We start from the raw sequence: 23,565 nt of genomic DNA, 5'->3' as shown, positions 1-23,565 counted from the left end.
AAAGATATCTGAGAGGCTTTTAGGACAGTGGCCCTCTTAACATTTCTTCCCAGGGTATTAACGAGAGTCTGGGAATGCAGACAGGATTATCTTAAATTAGGCATCAACTTAAAAACACTCATGTAGCCAAGATTCCCAGGGAGGACGACACCACATGAGGAAAGGCCACACGCAGCTTAAAATAACATTCCAAAAACCAGTGTCCGGGATGTCGGCTCACCACTAATGGCCCGGCTGTGGGAAACCAGTTCCGTTCTTGGAGGTCACACGTGTAGACCCAAAATATCCACTGACCAATCAGGGCTCAGAACCCCTGGAGCACGGCACGGTAGGGGAGGCTCCGCCTCCTCTGGAGAGGGAACCACCACCTCAGTATATAGACCCAAACTTAGTCAAAATTAGTAGTTCGATCTCCCAGTTCTTCTCATCTCATCTGTCATCTCGTCGTCTCAGCCTCGCATCAGCGCAGTCGAGTCGGGGCCCAGTCCTGTACGAGTTCTGCCCGGTGTCATTCTCTGTGCTGCCATGTCTTTGTTGGCCCTAGTGGTTACGTTGCTGGGTAAGTCACGCTAGCCCTCAGCTCTTTAGTATGTCTGGTAGTCTCCAGTATTAATCAACCTTGTAAGAACAACTTGTGTTCAATGTATAATTATTACTAAGATGCTTTGGATCAATAAACTTATATTCAAATACTCAAGCACTTAAGTCGCCCTTTATTTGCTATCCTGACATTTAAGGTACACCCCAGCCATGCTTAACACTGCTTAATAAACAATGTACCATATCCATACTGAAATAGAATAATAGATACAATGTAGAAGACAGAATGGCACTTAGAATCCTTTACTTAAAGTGCGACTGAGAGCTCAAGCTGTAAAGGACTGTACAAACTACAAAGGACCAGAGTATAACAAATATGGCTCTTTATCTTCTGTCCAAAAACCCCCAACTGTTTTTTATTGTACTCTTTGTAGCACCACTTTATCTTAGCAGAACTGTGTTAGGGATCTTAGAGTATTGACGTCGTTGGACTTAAGACCAGACCTTAAAATAAAGTACGTTCCGTGCCGCCAAGCATGGTATAAGTGATGAAGATATGAAGATCCTCTACTTTCTCTTATTAGAAGTATCATGGAGTTCCTTCCAGTCTAGCCACATCGATCAGCTTGTGAAGATTCAGAGGCGTTTCCTAAGATTTGTTACCTTCAGATTGAGATGCGACTACTATAGAGTCATAGTGCCTCTGTGGATTTGCTGGCTAATTGTTTTAGTCTTGGGTCATTGGCTTCAAGGATACAACATTTACATGCGGTCTTTCTCAAGAAAATCGTAACTGGTGATGTTGACAGCCCAGACCTTCTAAATAAAGTTGATTTTATGCCAATATCCACCCGCTCAAACGACCTGTTCTTTCGTGTCTGCAGTTCAAGTCATACTTATATAATAGTTGCATGCCAAAGCTCTACAGAATCATAAATGACATAAAATTAATAAATCACACGATTTCTTTTTCGACAGTGTAAAGTATCTCAAGCATGTATTTTTAAAGTAAAACTTTGATATTAATTTATTTCTTAACTTTTTATCATTCCTCGATTACTGTGATATTTATACAGTTAGCTTTTTATGTCTAATCTCGTTTTTATTATCATTTTTACCTATGCTTGATGTATGATTATAATTGTTACTTGGTTTAATTAAACGTTTTCCTTTAGTTTTATAAGATTCCATTATGTATTGACATTTTGCACATGATTATCTCTTGTAAAATGGTGTTTATCCTGAATAAATAAATAAACAAATACGGCAAGCGCCGCGAAAGAGTCACTGTATTGTCGATCGCCGCAGTGCAATTCATCATTAGTCCACACTCAGCAGTGTTGTGCTTTTATTTAAGTTTACTGCAATGAGTGTACAACTATGTTAGTAACATAGCTAGGGAGTTATATGAGTACCTTCAAAACATATTCCAAGAACAGTAAAATATCAATAGACCATAAAATAAGGTGCGGGGGTAATAAAATAATTAATAAAAAGTGGTAATTCCGTTGCATAACGCTCTAGAGTGCATTTACGTCTGACTATAGTACTGTCTTTGATTTACTTACTAGTAAAATAAAATTACTACCCAAGCCACAATATATATTTTTATAATAAAAATTTCAAGCTAGTCATGTGAAATTTACTATCGTACTTTGGATATTTCTGTATCCAAAATACAAATTTTATATTTCGAACAAATATCGTGTGTTTCAACAAACGTTTATATAGTATTTTTACATTACACGGTTTTATTACAATTTCTGATGTATTTATTATGAAATATCTGGTGTACGCTTACAATTCCAACATTTGTAAAAAAGATATTGGTTTAATCTTTAGTACATTTGTAGATATATGTTACTCATTTGGACACAGGGGTCCCCTAAGTATGGACAAAGAGTTCGAATGGTATACGTCTAGTTTTAGGAACATTGTGTATTATACAGAGTTTTTGGGTGGAGCGTTTGAGAGACATCTCAGGAGAAAAACAATAATGAGTTGTTTTGTAATGCAGGTTTTCTCAAACGTTAATGAACACATAAGTGCATTTACGTGAGTTCATAAGTTAATTATACTCGAATTGTAAAGGATGAAATACACGATTAGTAAATAAATCAAATACTAAGCCATGGACAAATAACGTCATTTGAATCCTTGATTTATTACTGAGATATCTCCCACGTACCTTACATCAGAGTATTTTCGTAAAGATAATTTAAAGCAGCACTATTGAGGTAAGTATATTGGTCGAATATTACCTAAACTGTACTGTTAAGGATTAAACCTTTAGAAATCCTTATCCGTAGACTAATGGATACAGTTTTGGATCTCTAACTGAGATTGTGGTTTATAATCCAGGAAAGGCCTTAACGAGTATAGTCATAATACGCAGTGTACAACAAAGCCGGCATAGCTGAACGATTAGGCTTAAAGGAGAGAAAAAATTATAATGTTTGAAACTAAAGTATGTAATAAGAACTAAATCAGCGTTATTGTGTTTTAATAATTAATTAGTTAATTTTTCAAATACGTGAGATGTAACTTTTTTCTACGACCTTGTTCCTATTATAGAAATACAATAATTGCTTTTAAACTTTCAGTCTCATGCTCTTGAACTTGGTTGGTATTCGGTGGTCTGTTCTTGGTTGTTGCTCCCAGAAGAAGAGAAGACTTCTTTTCTCGATTTCTTCTCGTTCACACACTGGCATCGGGTGATAAAGTTGTTTCTGTATATTTTGCACGCCTTGCATCATCTAAGTTTGTTTCTAAATTGTTGTAAAATTTAGTGAGTGTACGTTAGTTGTGGACCAGCCTATTTGTCTCACTTATATAATAAAAAAGACGAATCTAGGATTGTGATTTTTAGTGACTTTGGTGTTTTACAAATTCTTTTTGGTTAGCCGGTAGGATATTAGGATGGCCCAATCAAAATTTACTGATATGGCTAATCGATTAGGAAATAATCCAAAGGGCTTAGGGACTGGCTTGAAAATACTTGCTGCTGCTGGTGCAGCAGTGTATGGAATAAGTCAGTCAATGTTCACAGGTGAATATTTCTAATTTTTAAGTATCTGTAAGGCCTATTTTGCATCACACATGTAGGCTATATTACTTGGTTAAGGACTAAGGGTAAACTAAATATGAAGTTATTTTATACCTACTATATCATGTTCGATAAGCGGACCCGGTTTTTTTATATCGAAATTGGCAAACGATATTACGTAATCATAACCATTGATATAATCAATCAATACAGTTTAATTATTTTGAAAAATAAACTTAAATAATCCATATCAACAGCTGTAAACACTTAAAAATAATACTCGTAATGTAATATTTCAATTTCATGTAAGTAACATTTGATTATTAAAAATGGCAGTCAATTTTAGAAAACTACATGACATTGTTTGGAAAGATGATAAGATATGTTTTTCGTGACTTCAACATGTTGGACTCGTACCGAAAGACCCATTATGTGAAATTTGTGGGAAAGAAACAACTGTAGGCCTAACTGTGAGAGGAGCAAATATGGTCGTCTTCAGTTTTCCTAATTTTGGTTATAATAATTTGTTTGATCACTGTAAATATTAAATTCATATTTGAATTTAAAACATAGGATTGTTATTGAGGACTATATATACTTTTATATCGATTGATAGTATAGGATTTGAGATGCGAATATTAGATATCGATGACTACATTCTTCGATATAAAAAACCGGGTCCGCTTATCTTACCCTACCCTATTTTCCCCTTATGTAAGTGTGTGGGTCAGTTTGTTATTAATAGGGGTTTGCAGTGTAAGTGACCACCAACACAATTAAATCATGATTATTGAATCATCGATATTCATGACCATCTAATAATATCAAAAACAGAAAACAAGATACATTCTTGAAGCTCTTCTCTTATTGGAAATTATCTATTAATTCAAACAAACTCTCCAATAATGTAGTTTTTATTTTTGTGAGGCCTTTCATACTCAATGAGTACATCTTCAGACTCACACAAAGTGTGAGTCTGAAGATGTACTCATTGAGTATGAAAGGCCTCACAAAAATAAAAACTACATTATTGGAGAGTTTGTTTGAATTAATAGAAAACAAGATGTTGGACCAAATAAGCACAGAATTCATAATTCCCTTGATAACATATAAATGTCATCAGCTGCTGAAAGTATTTTAACACAACTTCACAGCTAAAAATAAAAATATTTTGCCTTTATTTTTAATTTTAGGCTTTGGCAAAGTTTAGTAACTAGATTGACAAGTTGTAATAACTGTAGGGTAGGGTCCAATAAGCGGACCCGGTTTTTTATATCGAAATTGGCAAACGATATTACTTAATCATAACCATCGATATAATCAATCGATACTGATTAATTATTTTTAACAAGTCACTCAAATAATCTATATGAACAGCTGTAAACACTTTCAAATAATACAATTAAGGTAATATTTTAAATTTCACATAAGTAACATTGTGTATTAAAAATGGCTGTCAATCTTAGGAAGCTTCACGAAATTGCTTTAAAAGACGATAAAACATGTTTTTTATGGCTTCAGAATGTTGGGTTAGTACCTAAGAATCCATTATGTGATATTTGTGGAAAGGTAACAAATGTAACTGTCAGAGGAGCTAACATGGTCGTCTTCAGATGCAAAAAAGAAGGTAATGGTGGACACAACTTTAGTAAAAACGTTTTCGTTCTGTTTCATTTAGTTAAAGTTATGAGTTTCCATGATTTTGGTTATGTTAATTTATTATTTGTTACATCATTAAATTCACATTTTAATTTAAAACATATGATTGTTATTACTTTTATATCGATTGATAGTCTATGATTCGATATGCGAATATTAGGTATCGATGATTATATTCTTCGATATAAAAAAACCGGGTCCGCTTATTGGACCCTACCCTAACTGTATTCTATAATGAAGCTTAGTTTTGTCAAATAGCCGATGATGCACACTTTTCCTGGAGTGGTAACATTGAAGTAGAAGTGAGGATCGTTGACATCCAAGTGGAAAGGGTTGTAAGGATTTTATATAAAATGTAGATGTAAAATAGTATTTGTTATCAAAAGCATAATAATTTTATGTAACGTATTTAAAGCTTTCTTTTTTTTTGCCTGTTTACAGTTGAAGGTGGTCACAGAGCTATAATATTCAGCAGGTTAGGTGGTATCCAGAACGACATCTATACAGAAGGACTACATTTTAGGATACCATGGTTCCAGTATCCAATCATTTACGATATCAGGTAAGCTTGATGTCCTGCTAGTACGTATTTTTTTAACTCAGTAAAAACTTACTGATGTATAGGTCTGAGGGAAGTAAATATTTAACCCTTTCAGTTCCAGCTTTGTTTTAAATGATATCCACACAAGATCCCGGCAATATTCTAAGGGATCTGGTAAGAATTTCACCTGTTTAATAGATCTTTTAAAAGAATGTTTTTTCATTCATTATTATTTATCTTAAATCCTGAAAGTAATCAGACGTTTTTAAATGGTGCAGCAGTGGGTGGAACCACACCCGCCATGTTGCTGTCAAAACACTGTGGTGTTCAGTACGCATCGAGCTGTAGTTTTGCACGGTCTGTATCTCGTACTTTCCTCACTGTGATTAATTAAAATGTGTTCTGCAATTGAAAGTCACACCACTTGTGAAGTGCGTTCATTGGTAAGGTTTTTTTTAAAAAAAAAAAACATAAATCAATTGAAATCAATCACCAACTATGTGAAGTTTATGGAAATGGAATAATGAGTGAAAGCAGAGTAATGCAGTGGTGAATTGACTTTAAAAATGGTACACCAATGTTCATACAATAGTCGTACCGGTCAGCCTAGCCTAGTGACTGAAGATTTGATGGTGAGAATCAATGACAAAGTTCTTGTGAATAACTGAACTCTCTGAACATTTTCCACAAATTTCACGACGTTTGTTTCCATGAATTGTTTTAGGGAAGCTTGGATACCACAAATTTTGTGCTAAAAATCCTTACGGAAGATCACTCACAAAAAACAAAGACTTGCTGCATTGTTAACTTTCTTTGAATACGACAAACATGGTAATGAACTTCTCTATCGTTTTGTTGCTGTTGATGAAACATGGGTGAAGCATGTCAACTGTGAAACAAAAATGCAGTCTATGGAATAGGAGCACACACATTAAAAGAAAAAGTTTTCCAAACTCAGAAAGATAATGGTAACTGTTTTTTGGGATGTTAAGGGTGTGGTTCTGGTTGACTTCCTTGAACGAGGATCAACAATCAACTCAGAGAGGTACTGTGAAACATTGCAGAAGCTACGGCGAGCTAGGGGAAAATTGCAAGACTCCAAATTCCAGGATTCAAGTCTGCGATAGTATCAGATTCTATATATAGAATATATATGCTGCACTAAGAAGAAGGTGAACTGGAGCTAAACTCAATTTTAGTTTATCGTATGTTAACGAAAAGGTCTGAAAATCCATAAAATTGCGCAGTTGAGGGCTTTATTTATGATTAGGCTCTCCAAAGTGTTATTTATGATTGCAGTTTGATACATTGGTGCTAAACTTCCCAAAAGATGTTTTTATGGAAAATTGTTTTAACACCAAAATATCAATTTTAAATCTGATTTTGTTTGTAATAGGTATTTGCAGACTAGTTTTAGGTATTTTACATTGTACTATCAACACTTACTTTTTATATGTTTTTATTTTATTGTAAACAACGAAATCTTACCTAACCATAACTCTCCTGCACATTTATTAACCACCCTACCCATATTTTAACCAACCTTCCCATATCTCAACACATCATACCCATATCATAAACCTATCTTACCCAGGGCAAGTATACTGATCTTGAGGAGAAAGAACAAATCTTGCGCACCTGACTGTCACTCACATACTTCAACTGACTATACTTAAAGCAGACTGCTGCACCAACGTGTTGTGTGTGCTGCACCCTACTGACTCCCCCTTACTGTTGAAATAAAGTAAAACAATACAACATATATTAATGTTCAATGTATGTTTTTTCATTACGATTATGTACATTTTTGGTTATTTTAAACTGAAAACATGCAAAAAGTAAATGTTATTTTTTCATGAAAACTGGTGTAACAATATATTATTTGGGGTAAGGGTGATTTTTACAACAGGGTAGCCATTAAAGTTTTTTTATTGGCGATGGGTGGTTTGAAAGGATAATAGTATATTAGACATTACCTATCATTATATGTTATGTTACTAAAAGTATACCACTACGTTTCTAGGATTCAAATGTACCCTCTTTCTCAGATGTTAAAAAACAAACATGTACTTAATATAACATTTGGCAATGAACTACCAATAAAAATATTGGTATCGTACCCGTCAATAGCTTTTGAAGACCAGACAAGAGAAAATGAACCCTGGCATTGTCAGTTCACAGAAGTCAAGAGCACAAACAACACGCCACATCTGCGCAAGGTAAAGAGGGTAGATTTCAATCCTCAACACGTAGTTTTATACTTTTTGTAACATATAACGAGGTCAAATGTGTAAATCCTACTAGGGTAGCTATTATAACAACGGGTAACTGTATTACAATAACGGATTTTGGGTTTTAACATTTCTGATTAGATCAGAAAAGTGTAATCTTCTAAATGTTCATTATATCATATCGTAATATAGAGTGTTGATATTGTATCCAAGGTTAGATTCAAACAGTTTTGCATTTTGTTTTCTCTACATATTTTATCGTTTGAAATTTCAGGTCCAGGCCAAGGAAAATTTCTTCTCCTACTGGCTCAAAAGATTTACAGATGGTATCAATAGGTCTCCGAGTCCTGTCACGACCAAACGCTTCCAAGCTCCCAGAGATGTATCGACAGTTAGGTCTGGACTACGATGAGAAAGTGTTGCCGTCAATCTGTAACGAAGTCCTAAAATCAGTCGTTGCCAAATTCAATGCCTCACAGTTAATAACAATGAGACAACAGGTAAGCCGAGAATAGATTTTACAGTTCAGAGTTGATTAGAAAATTAAAACTAGAAAGCCAAGTTTGTCAAATATTTATAAAAAGTAATATACTATGTCTGCCAAATATATGTAAAACGGTTGAATAGCCTTTAGTAAAAACACTTTTAAAAATTGTTATTTACTCATTTACTAGGAAAATTTCTTTAATGCTACCAATTAATACAAAAAAAAGTCTGAAAATCTTCTATCTACCAATGAAAAAGACAGTTCAATTCAATTAAGTATAGATTATTATTTTGTATTGTGACGTTTAACGTCAATCAACTGTTTAATGAGTTTAATTTCATGCATAAAACTAAAATTTGCCAAAATTCCAAAAACAAAATACTACAATCGTGAAATAGTGGCTCCTCACTTTCTTTTTCCTCCAGTCCATTTGTCAAGACAACAATTTTAGTCCTGGTAATGTAAGTTAGTTCATCCATTTTTATCTTGGTGCATAATTAATTGTATCACTCCTTCATAATTTCTCACTATGAAATTCACAAAGTTAATGAGAAATGATGTATTTCAATGAGTTAACAGTTTTTTTACCAATAAAATCAAATTACAATATTAGCGGTACTTTGGATTGTTGCCAAAATTTAAGCTATCACACTAAGTTACTTTGTTGATGGTCCTTGTATAAAAAAACTTAATTACTACACTATTTGATATGTTTTCCTCATTTTTAATATATTTTGTTATGTAAATGGTAATGTGAATGTTGAGTTCAGTTCCAGTTTACCTTCCTCTTAGTACAGCGTCTGGAATCTGTCCCTGTCACAGACTTGACTCTTGGAATCTGGAGTCATGTTCTTATAAAGAAATCCAAAAAATGAATGCTTTACATCTTTTCAACATTAGAGACACCTGGACTAAAAAATATAGTGTAATCTAGGTGAAGAGACGCTGCACTAAGAGGGAAGTGAACTGGAGCCGCACTCGAACATTCACATTGAATAAACTCTTTCCACCATAGTTAGGTTATGTGTAAATGGTATGCGTGCATACACTGTATTGAGGAATATTAATGGCTTTTTGGTTAATCGCAAATCACTTTGTTGAAGTGATAACTTAGTAGATTGTACCAGCTGCATAAAGGTGTGTAACCCTTTTGTTGCTTAGTTTCCAATATTTGTTCACAGGTATCATTGAAAGTGAGACAAGAGCTGATAGAGAGAGCCCAAGACTTCAACATCATTCTAGATGATGTTTCCATCACAGAACTGAGCTTCGGCAAGGAGTACACAGCTGCAGTAGAGGCCAAACAGGTAAAGTTCAGCATTTAGGATATTCTGCGTAGCAACAACATTTAATTTACGGTCGACCAAATATAATAAAATCCTAGAAAAAAATTATTAATGTACAGTGTTTGATGTTGAAAACACATGCAATGGCTTCCTTCAAGTGTTGTGTGTATTGCCTAGTTAAAATATTAAAGGAAATTACGTCTTGTAACTATTGAAATACGTATTCATCATTTTATTTTCAATGCTCTTTCATGTTAATCTTTACATTAACTACATAGCAACAATAATGTAATTTATTATGATGTACTAAACCTTTCTTTACGTATTGTTCATGTAAAGATACGTTTGGCGTACTATGCTTTTCAAGATTTAGGTATTCATCAAATATATATGTTGGTTTAGTGAACATGTACTTCTAAATTTTAAATCTTCATATGTCTAAGGGAAAAGCCATTTTTTGAACATGTCCAGATACGCCAGTAACTTGATAATTTTGTATTCATTATACAAGAAAGGTCTTTTACACCTTTGTTTGCAGTAAGGCACAAAACACATTCTTGTAGCAGTTAAATTTTACATTGTTTCATGATAATTATTTTGTATAACGTAAATAGGAAAATCATACTAAAACATGAAACAAATGTGTCATCTTTCAGTAATTCAAGCATTGTATTATAACATTCAACATGTTCATATTCCATTCCTCTAAATGAAAAAAATGTTTTTATAAATAAGGAAATGTTTTCTTTGGAAGTTGTAGGCGTTCAAAAAACAATTCAAAATTTTCCAGTGTTGGTATTGACGTATGTCCGTAGGTTTGACTTTTAGGACAATGTACAAAAATTCTTCACTTTGTGCCACATTCTCCTTTGTCAGGCTCAGTCAGCCTTTGCCAATGCAGAAACACCATTGTGTACAAAGTGACATTGGTCTTTCTAGTTACAAGGTCAAAGTTTAATCAGGGGGAATGTGTGCTGTAGCAGTAGTGGCTGAGATTCGTTGCATTCAAAAAAAATACAAACACCCTTGTATTGGATGTCACCGTTTATTCAGAACTAATACAAATTCTCTGTTATAACAAGGGTTAATGCAGGGAAATTTGATGTAGCATCATCATTAAATTGATGCTCAGATCCTTCTGATTTTACTGCTATTAGTTAGGTATTATGTATAGTTACAAAAAATATATAGTTGCAAAGTTTAGTCCATGTTTTAGAATTGGTATGAAAACATGTTTATTTCCGTAGTTATCAATAAACTAACGGTTATTTTCAGGTAGCTCAACAAGAAGCACAGAGAGCAGTCTTCGTAGTCGAGAGAGCAAAACAAGAAAGACAACAAAAAATTTTCCAAGCTGAGGGTGAAGCAGAAGCTGCCAAGATGATATCCTTTTATGACATATTTTAAAGTCATCTTTTATTGAGCAAACAATGATTTAAAAATCTTTTTATTGAAGCTGGTACTCAAAAAGTTAAAAATTAACAATATTATAATAACTTTAATTTTTCTCTCTCTCTCTCTGAGCTTGTGTAATACTGCAATACGGTTAGTAAAATTTATCCCAATAGTGGTCAAATTAGTAAGTATTTGGAACTGCATAAAAAGTAAATTTGAATACTTCTTTACTATTTTTTTATAACTGAACATTAGCGAATTGCGTCAAAAGATTTCTTTTTTTTTTAAGCTTAATCCATCAAATTTCAATGAATCAGTCCTATTAATAAAGTTTGTCTTAATCAGTACACTGAATTTATAGGTTCCATGTGTCACACAAGAAGAGTATAGTTTGAGGTGTTGTCAAAACAACTTTTATATCCTTTTGAAGTAACAATGTATTATCCTTAACTGTATTGTTTACTTGGGTATAGCTGTTGGACAGAACCCTGGTTACCTGAAACTGAGGAAAATCCGAGCAGCTCAGAGCATTTCTCGAACGGTAAGTTACAAACCTACTCTCTGATATTGATTTTTCATCAGTTACATTAACATAGATTATTTTATACAATGTTTATCACAACCCTACAACATAGGGGTATATTTCAATATCAAAAATACTAAAGCTGAAAACTTAAATTTACGCAATGTGTAATGATAATCCAAACTTTTACATAGATTATACATTATTCTTATTAAATTTATAAAAATATTTAAACAACATATTTTTAAAACAAACTTTCAAAATTAACAGAGTTTAAAGCCAAGGATTATTGTTAGTTGATAGGAAAATCAGCAGACTTACCTTGAAAACTACATTCTAGGGTCCACTGATTTGAAAGAAATGCTCTGTACTCTGGGTAAAAAACATTACAGTTCAATACAAAATTTCTAAATATGTGAAAAATAAGTGTACTTTATGTATTCTTTCAAATCAGTGGATCCTAAAAGATAGTTTTTTAAGGTAAGACTGTTGATTTTCCTATTAAATAGTAACAAAAATTTCAAAATAAAATTTAATTTGCATTCCCCAGCCAACAAATATATAAACAAAAATCGTTAGTTAGGGCAATTCTATCTCAAATTAACACACTCAATATACTTTACCATTCTAGGTTTTGGTAACATTTGTGGTATACTAATAGTGAATGCTGAGACTAAGAAGAATACCAAATTTTACATTTTTTATCTCAAACCTTAATCTTAATTGACCTAGAGAATTGGGAGAGGTAATTTTTCAACATTTGTATGCGATTCTCCTATCTAACAATAAAATAATATCTACATCAGCTTACACTAAATTAATAAGCTAATTACGATATATTTCTATGTTATTAATTCTGATCACTAAACAAATAACATGAAAGGAACCAAGTCCAGGCCAGTAGGATTTAAGACTATATTTTGGTTATGATACTCGCAGTTGACTATTGAGTTGAATAGATGATTAATCTTATGTTTAGTAAGATTCGTGAAGAAGGCAGCCCAAGACATCGTTTTCCTGTTCACGTTTTTACTAGGTTTTATGCTTATTTTTACGTTTTTAGAGTCTCACATCTAAAGATGAATAATGCTCTCCTGGTTTCCTTTTGACATCCATCGTAATCAATATTAGCAGAAGCAAAATCAAGACAGGAGCTTAAAGATTGAAATTGTTTTGCAGATTGCCAACTCCCAGAACAAGGTCTACCTCAGTGGATCAGCTCTTATGTTGAACATCAATGACCCTGCTTTTGACGACCTCAGTGAGAAGCTTAAAAGTAAGAAGTAGCGTAGTTACACCTCCTAGTTAGTTATATAGACAGAAATTAGTTTCTCAGTGCCTCGAGATTGGATTGTGACCAAGAAGGGAGAAGGGCCAACTGGAAATGTCATTCAGATAAAACTATTGTGTACTCATATTAGTAACTGAATTTTGTATTTGGAAGTTATGAACTGGTGGTGTCTTGTTATTGAAAAATTGTAATAAAATCAATTAGTTTTCAATTTATGTTTTTCTTACACCAGAAGCCCCTGTACAATACATCGTTGGTGCTGTGCTAGCTTTGAATTGTTATGCATTTGTCAATTTTTCACTTGATTTTTTTAGTTACAGTTACGACTTTTATTACTACTTGTTAATAAAATGTTTTACTCGTCTGTTTTAAGGGTTATTTTTAAGCCTATATCCTTCCCATTGATCCTGTCCTGTGTATGCTTTGGGGATTAAGGTATTTATACTTTGGTAAATAGAAGTTTTCCATTCTTACAATCCAGTTTCAGAATTTCCAGGTACTTTATATTACATTTTTAACACAATACATAGTTTTTCGAAGTAACGACCGAAACAATAAATATAATCTCTTTATGTCAAAGAAATAAAAAATTATTATGTCATAAATCTTGTATTGTGTCGACAATTTTTTAAAGTGTATACGAGTTTTTTGCTTGGTATATGTTGATAGAAGTTTAAATACCACAATCTCTTATCGCAATTAATTTTAATTTGGTTATTTGTTATTAACATCATAAATAGCCTTAATTGACTATATTTTGTGGTACGATACTTAAACAATGATAATGATCTGCGTGTTATTGCTACCAATTTCAAAGTCAAGTTGTTAATCTATCATGCTGTTGTCATTTATTGTTATCATATTTTATTAATTAAATTCATGTGGTAGAAATGCATGAAAGTGTACATATAAACAAACCACAGTAGAACTTCAATAATTAAGACCAACAACTGCAGCCCAAAAATCCGGTGAACCAGAAAAAGTCAAGAAAAACAAAAATAAAAGTAAATATATTTATAATAAACAGATACAAAGAAGTGTCGGAAGACCTGATAAAAACTTTACGAAGGTCTTACGTAACTGATTGTAGCTTTTTTTAATTTGCAACTATAAACATTGAGTTTTCTGTGATCGTGGCATTGATAAGAGGCATTGACACGTGCATCTCAAACGCGTAGTACGTCTTTGACTTATTAAGTTACTATGTGCATTCTACTTACCAAAACTGGTTCAAGTTAACCAGAGATCTTAGAGGGGTCGAACTTACAAAGGTTCTATTGTACTATAAAAATGTCTTAATTCATTCTATGTGTCTATATTTGCACACGATATATTTCAATGAATGATATGTTATTGCAAAATAAGAATGTATTAATACTAAAATAAACAATTCTAAAATTTTGGTTTTGGATATTAGGTTACATTTCGTCTTTCCCATGATTCAGGCATTATCACGTTGGATAAATTTGCACTGTTATATAAATAAAAATTATAAACATAGCGTACATTGTAAAAATCAACATTTATGAAGTAGTATGATCTTATGGCTTACTCTTTGAAAATGTAGACTTAAGAAAACAATATACGTAGAAATAAAAATAAAATTTTAGTGTAGGAGTTCGTGTATAACCTTTGCAAAAAGAACTATGTCCTAAATGCAGTGTAACATTTCAGTGGTTATATTTTCTTTAATTTTACATTCTCACATATATTTTGAACTAAAATTAGTAATCAATTGAAATATTTAACAATGTTTTTATACAGGTCCAAGAATGCTCTTAATTTTTTCTAATGATAAAACCTGTTCTCTCCAATTCACCCTGAGGTTAGATTGGTTTACAGGCCCGCGGCCATATTTCTCACCCCAACCGGCCAGGGGGGGTGGCGGGGAGGTGAATGCGGCTGTGACCGACACTGTCCAACAAACGGCGGCGCAGATAGTCACCAGTCGGGCGTAAAGTCCACGTCCACACACATTATAGACAAATGTACAACTACCTCTTTGGAACTCAAATTTCTTGATTGCGACATTTTTAATTTGGCTTCAGTTAAAAAATAATGCTTAGTAACTTTAGAAGACATTCACAATACTTCCCTGAAACTTAATTTCACAGAGAGCTTCGGACACTTTATTAGTTAAGGGAGTTACTACTGTAGTTTTTGTAATAAGTAATTTTTATGTAAGGGAAAATTAAAATAAACTAATACGTTTTTTGTAGTTTCATTCTAAACCTAAAATTAGATCCTTGTCATCGACAACTCCAAAAATGTAAGTTCTTTGAGATTTTGTAGTTTTTTAACATTTATTTAGATTTTAGATGTTTGACACGTAGGTTTTCCAAACTGTGCTAAAAGGCTTATTTCTTATTAATTATACTTTTATACAGTTAGTATTGTATTTACTTAACCATTTTCGTATACAAAATATTTAAATATCAATCAGTTTCCTCTCAATTTATTCATTTTAGCAGCATTTGCTTATTTGTAGGATAGTTGTGCTTTGAAATGTGTGTCTTTTGTTTTTGTGAGGCTTTCAGTGATTTCTTTTAAGAGGAAGGTGAAGACAGGTAGTCATTTGAGCATTGTACATATAATACATCTAACCATAGTCAACAACACAATTAATGTGATTTTGTGCTTTTAATGAAATAATTACGAAATGAAACAAAATGTCAATTCAATGTTTGATTAGTAGTTAACAACTTAACTCCTAAAACGCTGAATGTAAATTTCTGTACTTCCCCATAACGTCCCAATATCATAAAAAATAAATTTTAATTTGTTTAAAGCTCTATTTGAATTTAGTATTTTGAAGTTATTGTAGGACAAAAAAATATAAAATCTGAATGTTTTTAAGGTTTTTTATTTTTAACAGATTAAACTGCATGAAAATACCAAACATGGAATTCGCCAATTTCAAAAGGTTTTCTGAGTATCAAACTGAAGTACTCATCTGGCATAGTTAAAAATCGCTATTTCAAGGAAATAAAACTCCTATTAGTCACCTACAACTGTAAACAATGTGTAGACATAATCATGCAACAGAACACAAGAACAAAGCTTATAACGGCGACCTCAAGAGTTGCATTTGCTCTCTTTCCAGATAAAAAAAAACACCAACATAAAGTCCAAAATGGCAGTTGGTAGCTACAAAAATCAGTTTCTGATCAATAATAGAAAGCAATGACCAATGAAATGAAGCACAGCTGTTTGTCTAGCCTTCAGTCAATGTTCTAGGGCATTCTATCATTAGTTGTACAAACTACAATTCAAGGCAAAAAACAAAAATTTAAAATTACGATATCTCCTGTTATACGCATTTTGAAAAAATTTAACCACTCAAGATTTTCCATAATATGCGTGAGAAGGGTTAAGGTTTATTAATGTGATAGTACATAAACAAAGCTTCAACACAAATATATATTAATTTTTCCTTTTACCCATAAAATAAAATGATTTAAATATTTGACAATGAAGTAATTATTTTATGAAGCTTTTTAATAGAATACCACTTAAAAGATTAACACAATTTTATTAATCTAAATTGTGCAATCCTTATGTACTGTGGATTAATGTCTTATATAGTGGGATAATATCTATGGCATAATGTAAGTTTTAAAGAATAGTAGAGTAGTTGGCAACTTGTTTTTGTTTGTTACAAAAAGATTAGATCTACCCAAGAAAATTCAAAGTGTTTCTAGTAGATTGAACAATTCTGCAATTTTGTAATAAAGTTATAAATTCTAAGAATTAAAAAACCACAATTTCTGCGTAATTAATGATAATGTGTTGTGATGATGGAGAAGTGGTAGTGAATAAGACAAACTAAAGAAAAACTTAATAAAAAATACAGCTGACTGTAACATGCTACTACTTAACTGAGCTTATTGTCACTGTATTATTAAATGGGTTAAATAATCTGTGGAAATAGAAATAAAAATGTATGTATACTTCTGAAAAATGTTTGACCTATATTGTGGTGTTACATTCGCACAATTAAACAACTGACTTGTTCATTTTGACCTCTTCCTCTAAACCCCATAGAACAAGATTAGAAGCACAAGGTAGGTAAAAATATAAACAGTGTAGTGCAGTGACGCACTTAATTTGCCAACTGGATTGGTATTTGATGTAATTAGTTCAATCTGATAAACACCTCTTCTATACAGAATATAAAAGACAACTATTGTACCTATATTTATCCAAAGAGGTAACAAGGAGCAGGATCTGTAATAAAAAATAAGATAGTAATAAACCGATATAACAGAGCATCGAAAAAACCTGGCAGAATGTATCGTAATGAGTTATCGCACAGAGGGACAGACTTCCTTTTGACTCCAAAATCAACAGAGTTCTTCCTTAGGTCAAGAGGAAACTGTATACTAATTTTAATGTCTCTACGACTTCCCTATCCAAAGTTAACGAAGGACAGACAGAACTGCCCTTTGACCTTTTGACCCCAATATGTCTCCACCTTTTGACCTCAGTTCTTCCTTGGACAAAAAAAAACATGTACGAAGTTTTAAGTCTCGGGCTCTTTTCTATGGTGATGTATTTGCACAGACAGGCGGTCTGTCCTTTGATCCTCTGATCCCAAAATTAATATCTTGTTCAACTTAAGAAAATTTGTAAAATAACTCTCAAAAAAAACCCCCAAAACCCCAATTTCAATCCCCACATCCTAAACCTAAACACCAACTTATACACTATACCAAAATCTAAACACATACTTCTTACATACTTTCTACAACCAACAACATATATACTCCATAATAAATACAAAAACCCTCCCAACACCTCACATTCCAATACTATATTTCAAATAAACAAATCAAACAAACAAAACAACACCCCTAAACCTTCCACCCACACCCAACATCACAAACACCCAAAAACAATACCATTAACATTCCAACACTCACACCAACCCACCACCATTAATAAAAACCATAAAACACACCCATCCAAACCGACCCACCACAACCCCAAAACAAAACCCCCACACCACCTTCTATACCTTACAAACCACCATTAACACAAACACAAACCACAACCACCCACCACAACACATAAACCAAACCCCTAAACACACAAATTCAACCTTCCACAAACACACACCCTACAACCATACCATACCCAACATAAACCTAAAAAAAAAAACAATAAATACACAAACCCAACAACCCCAAACATCATACCAATACCACACTTTTTAATATTTTATCACATACCCCTCTCACTCCCCCCACTAAAAATCAACACCAAAACCATACTCACTAACCTATCCCTAAACATCATACCCCCCATTTAAAAACTACCCTTAATATTAACACCAAAAAAAAAACCCCAACCCCCATTCCATACATTTTTTAAATCATTCCTCCAAACCCCAACAAAACTCCACTTCCTCCCATCACAAAACCTCAACATACTACAACCACCATACACACATCATGACCTAGTACACCACTACACCCCACCCTCCCCCACTTTCACTCATCCCTATCCACATCACTATGATATCCCCCAAATAAATTTTAACTCCCTCCATAACTCTCTTTAATCACCACCAACTCTCCCCCCCTACACCTCCCCAAGACACTCCCTATCCTCCCACCAATAATCCCCCCCACACAAACACCCTCCTACAGACCCCCCCCTCTCCCACCATTCAAACATATCCATTACCCTCTTCTCTCACCCCACAATATCCCACCCCCCAACCTATGTGTCCCCTCTCAACCCACCTAACCCATAATCCCTACCATCGCACATCCCACACCACCTCCTCATGTCCTGTCAAACTCACCCATTACCAACAAAGATGATTAACCCTCACAAACTCTACATCCGTGAAACCCAACACCACCCAACACCCCAATGATAACCCACCATCCACATACTGTCCTCGAAAAAGGGACATCCTAACACTCATACCTTATACACAAGATATGAGAAGAGAGATCATAGATATCTATACCTAAACTCCCAAACACCCATAATCCCCCATTCCTATCTTCCACATCTCCACAAAGTTACCCCAGCCCACTACCATAGTAATCCCTCATCACCCCCAAATACCTCACCCCCAGTCCCAATACCCTTATACTCTTATACTTCGTCCCCTATCCACCCTACCACCCACTCACCCACAAACCCACAACAACTTTCCCACTCACACACATCTCATAATATCCACACTAACTCCCCTCCCACACACCCACCCCCCCCCTACATACTCAAATTCTTACTCCCCCTCATAGTTCTCCCATCCCAAAACCCACCATAAAGACCAGACCATACTCACACACTACCCCTCATCACTTCACCCACCCTACTACTCCATAGTCTACCCTTATCTATCCCCTCTCAACCTTACCCACTAGAAAACTGTCCTTATCAACAAAACACAACTCCCTCTCTAATCCCCCCTCAGACACTCAATGTACTGCTATCTCTCCCCCACACACCCCAGAGTGAAGTGTCCATCCTCAGAACCCTTCCATTTCTATCCACGTGAATAGTATTGAATAGACCTATATACAACCACCCATCACCCCCACACACCCCCCTACAACCAAACAACCAATGTATATCCACCCGTGTAATCCATCCACCTACTCGTACACCTCCTCTCTAGTCCTTCCCAGCCGCACCTCCACACTCCACACAGCACTCCTCCTCAATCATTCACCACTCTCCGCCACTACCTCCCCTACCCTCAACCCCTCATGTCACCGTCATAGACTCTAACCAAATCAACCAACCTCAACTACATCCTCTACTATAACAACCACCCGTCTAACTCTCTCTGCATGTTCCCTACTCTGTCACAGATACAACTCACACACAGACCCAAACACTCAACTCATTCCTCACTTATCTAAACTTCTCACCCACACACCCCTGTCACTCCACCTATGCCACTTGCAGTGATAGTAACTCCTCATCGATCCCCCTAGAGCTCACCTCCTTGTGATTCATCTCCCCTCTGTCCTCTGTGTCCATACTGCACACACTCACCCACTCTCACCTACCCCACCAATACTACTCCCCCGTAACCCCCATCAACACTGAAATCTCCCCATGTACACTAGTACCCATCCATACTAATATGTAACGAGTCACAACCTCACCACCGACACCCAAAACAATCAACTTAAATAACCAAAAACCTCAAACTTTTAAACTCAACCAGTGTGTATATACTCCCACCCAAATCAATACCAATACGTGCACCACAGATGTACCACACCTCACTTCCACAAACATCACTGTAGTGACCCACCCGCTAGTGATAGTTATGCTATATGTCATGCCCCCTCACCATATGATGAAATAGAATAAAGTCATACGTACTACATTCACATACTATTAAACACTCACACGCAACACACACCTCACCACCACTCCCACCACCACCTCCCAACTCTCCCATAGTAGATCCCCGTCTACCCTCCGTCAATCTTCATCACACACTAATAACACCCACAAACAATCCCCCCCCCCCCAAACCACCCACCCATCCAAAAACCCACCTTATCACTCCCCCCTCACTAACACCAAAAACATCACCCTATCCAACCCACTACCCCAATCGTTAATATCCTATTATCCACTCCACAACAACCCATATCTCTGACAACATACATACAGATTCGTATCTCCATCCTGCCCACTCCACTGACACAACAACACATCCACTCCCCTACTCAACGCCCCCCCCACACCCATCTCCCAACCCCCCCCTCTTAAAAACCCCCCCCCCCCCCCCCCCCCCACCATACCACTCACTCACATAACCTACAGATCTATACCTCACAATAAATACTTTGTAACTATTACCACCCGCACCATCCCGACTATGTATACTCTTCCCTAATGTGTTATAACACTAACACTGTGTTCCAAACCTTTACCCTACCATATACCCTCTCCAGTGTAAACACCCTCACCAGTCCTCCCCTGCACTTCCCAACCCACTCTATCAATCGTGCTATCCTTAAATTTACTATTAGTGTCCTACAATTGTACCCCATCACCTCCTCAGCACCCCATCCACACATTACTCTACCCTCTCAATTTACCTTTCCCTCCAATACTCATCCACCACATCATACAACACACACACTACACTCCCACTCTCACTCCAACAACACTTAAACTATCCATCATCCCATCCATCTGCAGTAGTTGTCCACCCTCACCTCCCTTAATCGTCAAAGAACTCTATACTCTTGTAACTCACAAAAACACCTACTGTTCCTACCATCCACTCATTCAGATAAACTACACAAGTTGAATCTTCTGCACCCATGTATCATGCCTTCTGTATTCGAGCTCTTCGACTCATGCCCCCACTCATACCTCATCCATATCTTTTCCCCCTTCAATCGATTCTCACTCCACCAATACAGAATCAGTCATACTCTTATCATAACATCTCCACTCAGAGTATGTTCTCTCTCTCCTCCCACACGTGTCAGTACAGCAAACTACTACACCACTTTCCCACAAACATAAAAAAACACATATACGCTCTTTTAATACCATTCTCTCCCGAAGATAAATAAATTCCCTCCCCCCTACCCCATACATTCCCTCCCTTATATCTATTGTTCAATTATGTTCAAATCACCCAAAAATATTCTACACACCTCAATACCCATGAAATCTTACCCATTACCACTATTTACCCATCTAGAACCATACCCCCTCCCCCCAATAATCTCATAACTTTTCCCACAACCACTACACTCTTCTATCCGACCAGTACCTCTAAATTTAATCATAACTTCAACACCAAATCATACCCATCTAATATACTTAAATTCTTCACATACAACACTATCCTCCCCCCATCCCACAAAACCACCCCCCACTCAACATATACGTCCTACCTCAAATAAATTCCACAAATATAACTAACTTCCCTCACTCACCATATACTCACCCTCATCTAACCACACCTCCCCACCACATCCAAACCAAACCAAGCAAACTACATCCCACTATCGCCCAATTTATCACTCTCACCTTATACTACCCCCCCTTAAAATACAATCTCCTCCCTTCTCCTCTATCTCAACTACTATTCCCCCACCCTCTCCATTGCTCAATCCCCTTCATAAAAACTCCCTTCCACAACCCATCAACCCCAACCCTCCAACATAAACTCCCATCAAACATTACACCTCTCTCCTCATTATTAAAACCCCTAGACCCCAATAAACACCATACCTTTTCCCCCATCCTATACCTCCCACCCCCCCACCATCACAAAACCAACCCCCACCAAAAAAATCCCCACCCCCAAAACCCCATCCCTCTACCCAAACCACTCACCAACTCATCATCAACAAACTTCTCATCCCCTTCAAAAAAACACAAATCAAATAAACCCCCCCCCCCCCCCCCCCCCCCCTCCACCTCCCCTTCAACTCTCAAACACAACCAATACCCCAATAAATAAATCATACTCATTCCACCCAACATACATCCACCTTTAACAAACAAACTACCAACCCACATAAGCGCAAAATAACAACTTACCAATCACACCACCACCATCAATAAACACATAGTCTCCCCCCCATCCAATAACTCACATAAAAAATTATCAACCATTCATAAAATCATATCAACATAATATCAACCCCCCCTAAAAAAAAACTACCCCCTCAAACTAACACCCACCACCACACCCCAAATAACCAACACAACATATGTGTAATCCACACCATCACCCAATGCTGGCCCATAACCTCCTACACATCTTATCATCACAAATAACCAACGCCCCAACTCCCACAACATACCGCTGTTGTCCCCCATCCTACTTCTAATCATACTACACCCTTACACTCTATAAATATCATTACTATCTCCCTCAGTGTTCCACTACAACCTCATCATACCCTAATCTCTCCCACGAATAGAATGTATGCCCCATACCAATCCCATACCACATCACACCCCATCCAACCCCCCAAACTATTGCCCTGTCCAATAAGTGTCCCTACCCACCCCCCCGTACATTGTCTGCTTCCTATTGATAATATTGGATGTTGAACCATCACCCCCCCATAAGTACATTGCAAGGTAGCAGACATATTAACCCAATGTCAAACTACACTGACCCTCACACTAACAATCTCTCACGTGATGTGTCTACTCTATTCTACCTGCAGTAACTCGCTCAAAAGCCACGTCTATAAATTCACAAGTTTCCGAGTATCAGTGCTTCTCTCCCATGCTTGCGGCATAAGCATTCGTATCTAATCTATAATTATTGTGAAGTACCTATCCATCTGCCAAAACGATTTAATTTTCTACATCTTAATTTTTTCCTCCCTTCCCCCCCCTCAAATCCCCAATCATTCAAACATATACCTAAAATCCTCTTATGTCTCACCTCCACCCTCCCTCCCCTGCGCTTCACACCTATGTTCTACATATAACCATGATTACAGGACTCACACGAGATTCGCTTTAGTAACTCACGAATACTGTCCTACATACACCCCCCCCACACTCCATACCTGTCTGTGCATCATATAACATGCC

At 35.7% G+C, this 23,565-nt stretch overlaps 1 protein-coding gene across 1 annotated transcript; it reads left to right on the top strand.

Moving 5' to 3' along the window:
* The first annotated feature begins 3,198 nt into the window (after positions 1–3,198).
* On the top strand, positions 3,199–15,210 carry LOC124363108 (prohibitin-2-like). The gene is made up of 8 exons (XM_046818237.1): positions 3,199–3,589; positions 5,687–5,807; positions 8,292–8,517; positions 9,686–9,811; positions 11,066–11,173; positions 11,649–11,726; positions 12,888–12,984; positions 14,842–15,210. The coding sequence occupies exons 1-8, from the start codon at positions 3,460–3,462 to the stop codon at positions 14,955–14,957; spliced, it is 1,002 nt and encodes a 333-aa protein (XP_046674193.1). The 5' UTR covers positions 3,199–3,459; the 3' UTR covers positions 14,958–15,210.
* Positions 15,211–23,565: the final 8,355 nt, after the last annotated feature.

The sequence above is a fragment of the Homalodisca vitripennis genome, chromosome 5 (assembly GCF_021130785.1).
Source record: "Homalodisca vitripennis isolate AUS2020 chromosome 5, UT_GWSS_2.1, whole genome shotgun sequence".
Taxonomy (NCBI): domain Eukaryota; kingdom Metazoa; phylum Arthropoda; class Insecta; order Hemiptera; family Cicadellidae; genus Homalodisca; species Homalodisca vitripennis.
The sequence above is the reverse complement of the archived record's forward strand: the minus strand, read 5'-3'. Positions and strand labels throughout refer to the sequence as shown.

What these genes read in the sequence shown, in the direction of transcription:
- LOC124363108 (XM_046818237.1), top strand. Translation starts at nt 3,460, where the DNA reads ATGGCCCAATCAAAATTTACTGATATGGCTAATCGATTAGGAAATAAT. An exon ending in CCAATCATTTACGATATCAG is followed by an intron (nt 5,808 to 8,291) that starts GTAAGCTTGATG and finishes TTGAAATTTCAG; the next exon opens with GTCCAGGCCAAGGAAAATTT. An exon ending in CTCAGAGCATTTCTCGAACG is followed by an intron (nt 11,727 to 12,887) that starts GTAAGTTACAAA and finishes ATTGTTTTGCAG; the next exon opens with ATTGCCAACTCCCAGAACAA.